Source organism: Microtus ochrogaster, chromosome 19 (genome assembly GCF_000317375.1).
Source record: "Microtus ochrogaster isolate Prairie Vole_2 chromosome 19, MicOch1.0, whole genome shotgun sequence".
Lineage (NCBI taxonomy): Eukaryota > Metazoa > Chordata > Mammalia > Rodentia > Cricetidae > Microtus > Microtus ochrogaster.
In genome coordinates, this window is record NC_022021.1 from 60,770,800 (window position 1) to 60,780,316 (window position 9,517).

The window sequence follows — 9,517 nt, forward strand, 5'->3', positions numbered from 1 at the left end:
TTCAAGGACTTTGCAGAAGCTCAAACTCTCTGACCTTCAGACAAGGTGGAATAGGCTCACAGTTTTGGGCCTCTGCTTACTAGAGAGGGACTTAAGACGGGAGGAGACAGCTGTCACACACAGTCTCATTCTAGATTTCTGGAAACGGGATCACTATTTCAGACTGAGCCATTAGCTGGCTGTTTTGCTTTTCTGACCTTCATATTGAACCCCAATTTCTGTCTCTGGGTGTTTATTAATCACTCTACAGTTGACTCTGATTCTTACCGTGGTTTTCTTATTTAATGTTTGTTTCTCAAATGGTATCAGTATTTCCTTTAGAATTTCATTTCTACTTTGTGGTTCTGCATTATTCTTACTTGTAAATCTTTACATTTATGTATTCGTGTGTATGTGCGGGTGGATGTGAGCTCATGTGAGCTGTGAGCAGTAAGTGACGACCAGAAGACAACCTGCATTCGTCAGTTTTCTGCTTCTATGGGGTCTGCGAACCAGCGAAAGTCGGCAGGCTAGGCGATAAGAATTTTAGTCACTGAGCCATCTCATCACCGTGGTTTTGTCTTATTCCTGATGTATTCTTGACATAAGTTTGAGTTCTTGTTACACAGCACAGCAACAATGTGTACTAGTAATGGTGGAAAGTATTAAATAATTTTATTTGGACAGGGAATGCAGTTACCTCTGTATTCAAAGATTGTTAGAAACTCTAGTGAATTTAAGTCCCTCCCCCGAGAACCTCTAACTGCCAGGTTCTACCCACAGAATACTCTAACTGCAGGACCCTGACCCCACCCAAGATACTCTATCCCGGTTGCTTCTGTTTCTGTTTCTGAGCTGAGCCAAGGGAGCCACCTTCCTGTTTCTCTCCTCCCAATAAATCTGTGGGAGGTGTGTTATGCAGAGTGACTTTGGAGAGCTCCTTGGTTCTCAGCTGCCAGGATATCTCTCCATCTGCACTGTAATGCTTACAATGTCCTGTCAGACATTTCTGAGAAATCTTATTTTTGGAAAAGGAAATGCACACTTTGAAAATCCTTTCCCAAGATCAAGTTATCTTTATGAAATCTTCACAGACCCCATTGTGAAGAACATAAATACGCCTACATTTCTAGAATCATAGAATTTAGCCTTTTAAAAAAATTTGGAAATAAAATAGAAGTGTCTTTATCTGAACTCATGTTCTTATTTTTAACTAAATGCCATTTCTATAGTACAGGGAGAAAATGGTGGTTCTAGATATTATTTATAATAAATTCTAACTTAAGCAAATAATAATCATGCTACTAAAGAGGTTTTGCTGTTTTTAATTAATTTATTATACTCCATTCTGATTACCCACTTATGCAATTAATGGGTTTTTAATTAAGATATCATCAAGTCTTTGGCATAACATGAAAATATCCTGGTGTTAGTCTTGCTTTAAATCCAGAGCTTAGAGATAGGGCTGTATGCCTTTTATTCATTTGGAAATGAAGGAAAAAATAAATAGAAACTCAAAGTATAAGAGGCCAAAGAAACATGAAAAGTCATCCCACTAATAACTCAGAAATGAAACAGCAAGATTCTCAACATTAAACAGCAACAAACCAGTTTTTATTCTAGCTCTTAAAAGATTTATTTAAATTTTATTTTTCAGGCCTGTGGATTGTGGTTTTAAGCGAAACTACATCCCCAGCCCTAAGAATCTTGTAAAATAAGAGGCATCAATATGAAAACTATAGAGAAACTTGATGATTTTTAATTACATACTTCAATTTTTGGCTCTTTTCATTAATGTTTTCAAAATAAATAATAGTATTTTGATGTCAGGAACACTTTAGAGTGTAAACATGGCCTCACAATCGTCTTTTTTATATTTAAATGGATTAAAACTTTAACACGCTTTGCTTTTACAATTAATTTATTATGGAACTATTTATTTTAGTCACATTCTTTAATAAAATCTTTCCCAAAGAGGGGTTTTTTGTCGTTAATATTTTATTCTTTTTAATGTGCGTGGGTGTTTTTCCTGCATGTCTGAGCACTCCCTGTGCACCTGGAATCCGGTGAGCCAGAAGACAGCATCAGATCCCCCGGAATGCCAGTTGAAAGCTTCCACGTGGATAATGGGAGTTAAACCTGGGTCCTCTGGAAGAGTAGCCAGTGCCTTTAACCTCTGACTCAGTTCTGAGGCTACCTGAGAAAGTTTTTAGTAAAGGTTCTTCTTGGGTAATTTTCGAGCCCCTTCCCACCAAGAATAATAGGGTCTGGCCTATATGTGTTCCAGTTCGGTAGCATAATCACATTAAACCATGATTTATTTTTTAGCCTTTTGTAGATATTGCCGTCATTGGACGCCACTCAGTATCCTAGGGTGACTGTCACAGTTTTCTTGTTTTTCCAACACGATGTGGGCATAAACCTTCAACCTTTGTGTTTCGCAACTTTACCAAACTATATGTTGATGTAAACCATAAATCTTATTCTGCCTCCAGTATTTCTTTTCCTTCATCGAACTGGAAACACCCACCTTACCAACTATTTTCCTCTTGGGAATTTATTACCCAATTTTATACTACTATTGCTTGACACAGAAACATGAAATGCCCCTTCCTACCATATTTTTTTACTATTTTGGCAAATTTATTTGGGACAAGAATCTCCTTGGTGAGACTTCTCACAGCAGGTGACTCTGACACGCCCCTTTCCACTGTCATCAAGATTTTTTCCCCCCTAGAATTACACTTGGAACACAGTTACCGTTTAACCTTTAGGAGTGTTTAGTCTTCTCTCAGGACTGCGTGCCCAGCCAGGGCCACTGAAATCCACGTACCCCTGTGACAGCTATGGCAGAGGCTTGCGACTAGGAAGTCTGGATCGAGTCGCTGACTCAAAAACTTCTGAGCGCCCAGAACACTGAAATGTCCCCAGGCTGGGAGAAGAACCCGAATCCCACCCTGGATGGAGATGGAGGGTCGCAGGGGAGAAGGAAGGCCGCAATGCGGGAACACCAGCTGACCAGCAGCAGATCAGAGACACAAAAGCAAAGGGAACTGCAGCAGAGAAATTTTGTGAAATCAGGGAGGGGAGGGGGCGGGGCGGGGCGGGGCGTGGCGTGGCGGGGCGGAGTGTGCGCGCGCACAGGTCCCGAGCTAGAGGATCATCTGACTGCGCATGCGCCTTGAGTCAGCCGGTGCCTCTGAGGTCGTAAACTAGCTCTCTGTCATGCAGCGGGATGATTCCACGGTGCCAGGTAAGCGTTTTATGCGTGCGAGAGCTAGTCTGGGCTCGGGGCTCCACCACAGGCCCGGCCCTGCCCGGGAGGCCCTGCCAATCCACTCCGTCCCTGCTCCGGGCCTTGTGCCTGCAGCTCAACGAAAATTAAGTTCCGTTCCCGGACTCTGGTGTCCAGGTCCTGGCCTGCAGGACCGAGTCCCTTCTAAAGGCACCTAGACTTTGTTTTCCTGTCATTCCTCATGGATTCATTTCGATAGAGAAAATTGTGTTTTTTTTTTTAAATTAAAACTCGAGGAAATGTGCGACCTACCTCTTTTGGATTGACAGGCATTGGATAATTCGCAGACTCCATGATTATTGCGTAGAGACTTAAGTGGTATTGAGTGACCAGTGAGCTGTTTCGCATGGTCAGGTCCCTTAGTTCCCAGGCTGACTGCACAGGCTTGGCCTAGGCAGTACCTGTTTATCCTGTAATTCAAGACCATTTGCTTTGCTGGATGCCAAGTTTTGTGTGTTGTGTAACTTTACCGAAATGTCGACCGGAATCAAAGGTCATTTGACCACCATGAAATCAAAGCTGGACCTTTGCTGATTGGGTTATTTGGCTTATTTGTGTAATTCACCCCTTGCTCCAGTGAACCTGCGTTCACTGCTTTATGATTTATGGAAGAATCAATGCTATGTCAGTTGAAGTCATACTTAACCATGTTTTCTAAGGAAAGGAGCTAAGATTTAATGGTGCCACACCAGCTTGTGACAGGTTTAAAAAGTATAAAGAAATCAGAGCTGGGTTTAAAGCATTTGCCTTGAATATGAATCTGTGGATATGTTGAAGTTTTACGAGCAGTTACATTGGGAAACTTCCCAGTGCGAGCCATTTAAAGCATCTCTTCCTGTTTCAGATTGAAGTGTTATATTTTGCAAAAAGTGCCGAAATAACTGGAGTTCGTTCGGAGACCATTTCTGTGCCGCAGGAAATCAAAGCGTTGCAGCTGTGGAAGGAGATAGAGACTCTGCATCCTGGGTAGTTAAGTTGTAGAATGCACAGAATGGACCCTTTGTTGTTTTTGAAATGTGTAAATTGTATGTGCGTGTATGTGAGTGTGTGTGTGTGTGTGTGTTGTAACGTAAGAATACTAGTTTTATTTTTCTTGAAATCTTAAAACTCCCATATTTAGAAATGTTTAACAAACATTACAGGTAATTTTCTAAAAAAACGACACAGTAAAGTGGACGCCCCTAGACTTGTTTATATAATTTACCACCATCTTTATAGCTTCTAGGGCAGAAAATGTAAGTTGTGCCTTTTGTAACCTAAGGTGAGAATTTTAAAGATGCTTTTAAAAGATGTTCACTGTAAGTGTTTCCGTTCCTTTTTTTTAGAATATTTAAATTTTTCTGAGTTTTTTTTTTAAAGAAATATAACAAACACTACATGCTGCTGAGCTTGACTTTTTATGAAATTTGAGAAATGTGCTCTTGGCATATGAAAGTCTGAATGTAACTGCCATCATCTTCACCTCGAGCCCTTCTCTGATGAGATGTAGAGGGAATTTATTTGACAGTGTCCCAGGAATGCCAGGAATGCTCCTTCTGCCTCTGTAGACAGGCTTGACCCAGAACTCAGTGCTGGGTACAGAAGACAACCGCCCTCCCTGTGTGGTCAGCAGGCAATACTTTCCCCTGGAGTCTTTCAGATGGCTTTTACTTTCAGTGAAAAGTTGGCCAAACCTTTGTGCTCTTTTACCTACTCTCAGGGACACAGCTGTCTGCGCGGGAGACGTCTCGGCTAGACTATGGCTGTCTACACTTAGGCCTGGGAAAACACCATGTTCTGATTAGGAAGTTATTTTCTTTCTCTCTCTCTCTAAAGGTTTGAATATTGGCCTCGTCTAGTTTGGGGGTATTTGTTTATTTTCCCCCACCAACCACTCGGCTTTTCAGCAAAAAGTAACCTACCACATCTTTGCCATCAAGTGTGTTCTTCGAGGGCTATGCCCTCTACAGAATGAGATTTAGATTAATGCCTTTGTGAGCCATGAGTTCCTCAGTGCAGCCGAGGAGATGTGAGGCGGAGTTCACTTTGCCCCTTCTAACAGACTGTTTCTCTTTCAGACTGGCCGATGTTAGAAATCAGGTGATCCTTGCTGTTCGTCAAGAGTATGTCGAGCTTGGAGATCAGCAACTCCTGCTTCAGCCCGGAGACGAAATTGCCATTATCCCCCCAATTAGCGGAGGATAGGGCATTGGAGCCAGCTAGGTGTGTGGTGTCTCTTTTTCCTAGCTAGTCTTGTGCTGCAGGACCTACACATGATAGCTTTTATTTAGTTTGCTGTGTCCTTTACTGATGCAACATCAACGGGATAGCTTCACTGATGGTAGATAGGGATGCACACCATCTTCCATCTCCCGTCACCTCGGTAGTGAGCGGTTTAATGTCAGCAGGATGTGTTCATTATATTTATTTTACATTTGCTTACTGAGATCTTACTATGCTTGTATTTTGACGGTGGGAAAACAAATTCAGAGAAGTTAAAAAAGAAACTCGTCTTTGGGGGCTGGGGAGGTGGCACTGCCTGTAAAGCTCTCATTTGAGTGATTTCTCAGCTGATTTTAGAACCTGCATGCTAAGTTTGGGTAGTCTTGTACAATCAGAGGGAAGGGGACTCCGTATGGTGGGAAGCACATAGGTGACCTGTTGGGGTTCTGTGTTATCAGAATCCAAAAGGGTGTAAAGTAGTGATTCTCAACCTGTGGGTCATGACCCCTTTGGGGGCCAAATGACCTTTTTACAGGGATTACGTATCAGATGCCCTGCATATCAGATGTTTTCATCGCAGTTCATAACAGAAGTAAAATTGTCACCCCAGCACTGGGACGTGTAGTCAAGGGCCGCAGCATTGGGAAGGCTGAGAAGCTCTGGTGGAAAGGGGCCGGGCACCCCAGATGTCATGTAGAGAACGTGAGAAATCCCGGGAGTCAGGTGCCTTCTTTATTTTCTTAAAGTTGGGTAATAGGGAAACACCACTGGATTAAGACTTCATGGATTCTCAGCACTTCAGATACATCTTTAATGACTTCTCCGAGCTTTCTTTCACTTTTCTAATCAGTGAACTGGCACGGGATTTCCAATCACACTTCTTGTGCCTATAGGGTAAGGTCCTTGTCCCTGGCCTCCTCAGGTTAGCCTCTCCCTTTGCTCCTGTGCTGCCAGGCATATCACACTCTTTATTGTTCCAGAGTCTTGACATTTGCCACTCCCTTTAGCACCTACACCCTGTTCCCATTTCTCCACGTGCCTGCCTCTTATCTCTCAGGTCTGAACTTGCCACATGATCTCCTTAGAGAGACCTTTGTGATCCCTGAGACCTGTTTCAGAAATTCATTTATTTCTATTAAGTTTTCAGTGTGGTAGGTTTGCATTCCTCGTGTGTGTGTGTGTGTGTGTGTGTGTGTGTGTGTGTGTCTATGTGTGAATGTACACGTGCCACAGGGTGCATATGGAGGTCAGAGGTCAACTTGAAGGAGTTGATTCTTTCCTTCCCTCGTGTATGTTCTGAGCTTGAAGCTTGGTAGTGAGGCTTGAGGAGCTGCTGAGCCATCTTCCTGGACCCATGCTTCTTTGTTGGTTTTCTTGTCCTACTCATATATGATCTCCCTGAGGCCAGGAGCCTGTGCTTTTGTTCCCTGCAGACCAGTGCCTAGGGTGGTCTCTGTCTTAGGATTTCTGTTCTTGTGATAAAACACCATGACCAAAAGCAAGCTGGGAACAGAAAAGTTTATGTCTGCTTAGAACTGTCAGGTTGTACTCAGTGCTGAGAGAAGCCAGGACGGGAACTCAAGCCTGGAACTGAAACAGAAGCCATGGAGACCTGGGTTGCTCCTCATGTCTTGCTCATCATGCCTTGCTTTGTCCACTCTCTTAGACTTAGGATCACTAGCCTAAGGGTCGCGCCCCACCACAGTGAGCTGGGTCCTCTCACATCAATCATCAATCAAGAAAATGCCCCCAAGGCTTACCTACAGCCCATCTGGTATGGAAAGATTGAAGTTACCTCTTTACACATTGCTCTAGTTTGTGTAAAGTTGACATAAAACTACCCAGCGTAGTATAAATATGGCATTGCATATTACTGTTTGGTGAATAAATGAGATACCAGAAAAAGACTTTACACAATATCTAGATTGTAGGTCACCTTCTTTCCTCCATGACTACTGTGCTTGAGCCAGACTGTGAAGGGCTCCTTGTTCCTATGGAATCCTTGTCTCCTCTCTCTTCCCATGTCTTGCTTGAATAAACGAAAAGGACATTCTAGGTGTGGGGCTTGGGTTCACGGCGGTTAGTGTTGTTCTAGGTGGTGTGGACTTGGTCATATGGTGGTTGGTGGTGATCTAAGTGTAGGGCATGGGCACAGAGTGGTTACAAGGAAGGCCACTTGTTTGTCCCGGTCACCTAGAACTGAAATAATCACATAGAAACCATATACATTAAAACACTGTTTAGCCCATTAGCTCTAGCTTCTTATTGGCTACCTCTTATATTAATTTAACCCATTTCTATTAATTTGTATATCGCCACGTGGCAGTGGTTTACCAGCAAAGATTCTAACCTGTGTCTGTCTCAGGCAGAGGATCCATGGCATCCTGACTCTGTTTTCTTCCTCCCAGAATTCAGTTCCATCTCCCCGCCTAACTAAGTTCTGCCCTATCACCAGGCCCAAAGCAGTTTCTTTATTAACCAATGAAAGCAACACAAAGATCAAAGGACCTCCTACACCACATAGTGGTTAGTGATGTTTTAGGTGGTGTGGGGCTTGGTTACTTGGTGATTGGCGATATTCTAGTTGTGGGACTCGGTTATATAGTGGTTAGTGATGTTCTAGGTGGTGTGTGACTTGACCACATAGTGGTTAGTGACTTTCTAAGTCCTGTGGGACTTGGTCACATGGTGGTTGGTAATGTTCTAGGTGTGGGACTCTTTTACATAGTAGTTAGTGATGTTCTAGGTGTGGGGCTCATTTACATAGTGGTTAATGGTCTTCTAGGTGGTGTGGGGATTGGTTACTTGGTGGTTAGCGGTATTCTAGGTGTGGGACTTGGTTACATAGTGGTTAGTGATGTTTTGGGCTTGGGGCTTGCTTACATAGTAGTTAGGGATGACATACATACAGATGAAAGTGGTGATACCTCAATTATATCGTATGAGAGAGAGGAACAATAATTACATTTTTGATGTATATTGGCACATGATATGGACACATCTAGATGATTAGGACCATGTAGAATTCCTGTAGACTAATGAGGGATAGTAATAGTTGTATTAGTTTGATAGAACTTTGAACTTATCATTCAGATCAAATCCTCCTCTTCCTACCTGATAAAGAAGAAAATGGGACATGGAAACAACATGTAAGTCTTATGTGTTACTTCTGATACTCTCGCTGAAGGCTGTTGACATCTTATTTCTAGGAAAGATGTGGTTGAGGTTGAAGAGAAACCTAAAGACATAATACTGTTGACTGCAGAGAAGCTCTCAGTGGATGAAGTCTCTCAGTTGGTGATCTCCCCGCAGTGTGGTGCAGTGTCTCTCTTTGTAGGTGAGTTTGTGATTTCCTCTGCAACAGAGTAGGAACTAGTGACACTAACTTCTGTGTTAGTGTCAACAGTCAAAGGGCACAGGGTACTGAGTGGAAAACCAGGATTGCCCTTGGAATTGGACAGAAACTTTTTAATATGTATGTAGTATATATAAGTATGTATGTATGTATTTGGTTTTTTGAGACAGGGTTTCGCTGTAGCTTTGGAACCTGTCCTGGAACTAGCTTTTGTAGACCAGGCTGACCTTGAACTCACAGAGATCCATTTGCCTCTGTCTCCCGAGTACTGGGATTAAAGGCATGCACCACCACCACTTGGCTCAGTTCTGGTTTTATCTTAGTTACTTTTTGATTAACAAGCTGTATTAAATTACAGGGATAATAAAGGCATGATAAAAAGTCAATGCTAAGAGAAAAACTTACATTTTCCAAATATTGAGGTAAAAATGTATTTTTTGATAATACTGGGAATGCAGATATTATTCTTTTAAGTATGAAACACTATTGGTAAGAAGAGGAACACAGTCTGTTTTGGAATAAATGCTTTCAGGGAGCTTTCTTAATTATTATTATTTCTTGACCATCTTGGAGATGGTTATTGTTTATTTTCCTAATCAGGTTTTTCCTGTAGAAAATTTAAAGTAGGTTTTAGACAAATGTACAATACTTGTTTATAAGTTAGAAACAATCCTTTTTTAAAAAAA

The 9,517-nt window shown here is 42.2% G+C and overlaps 1 protein-coding gene across 1 annotated transcript in view; it reads left to right on the forward strand.

The window, feature by feature from the left end:
• The first annotated feature begins 3,100 nt into the window (after positions 1-3,100).
• Positions 3,101-9,517, forward strand: part of Mocs2 (molybdenum cofactor synthesis 2) — an 11,141-nt gene continuing 4,724 nt past the window's right edge. The window contains exons 1-4 of the mRNA XM_005356821.3: positions 3,101-3,232; positions 4,119-4,240; positions 5,332-5,476; positions 8,686-8,813. Of these exons, the coding sequence (XP_005356878.1) occupies positions 5,379-5,476; positions 8,686-8,813 (226 nt within the window). The 5' untranslated portion in view covers positions 3,101-3,232; positions 4,119-4,240; positions 5,332-5,378. The remainder of the gene's footprint in view (positions 3,233-4,118; positions 4,241-5,331; positions 5,477-8,685; positions 8,814-9,517) is intronic.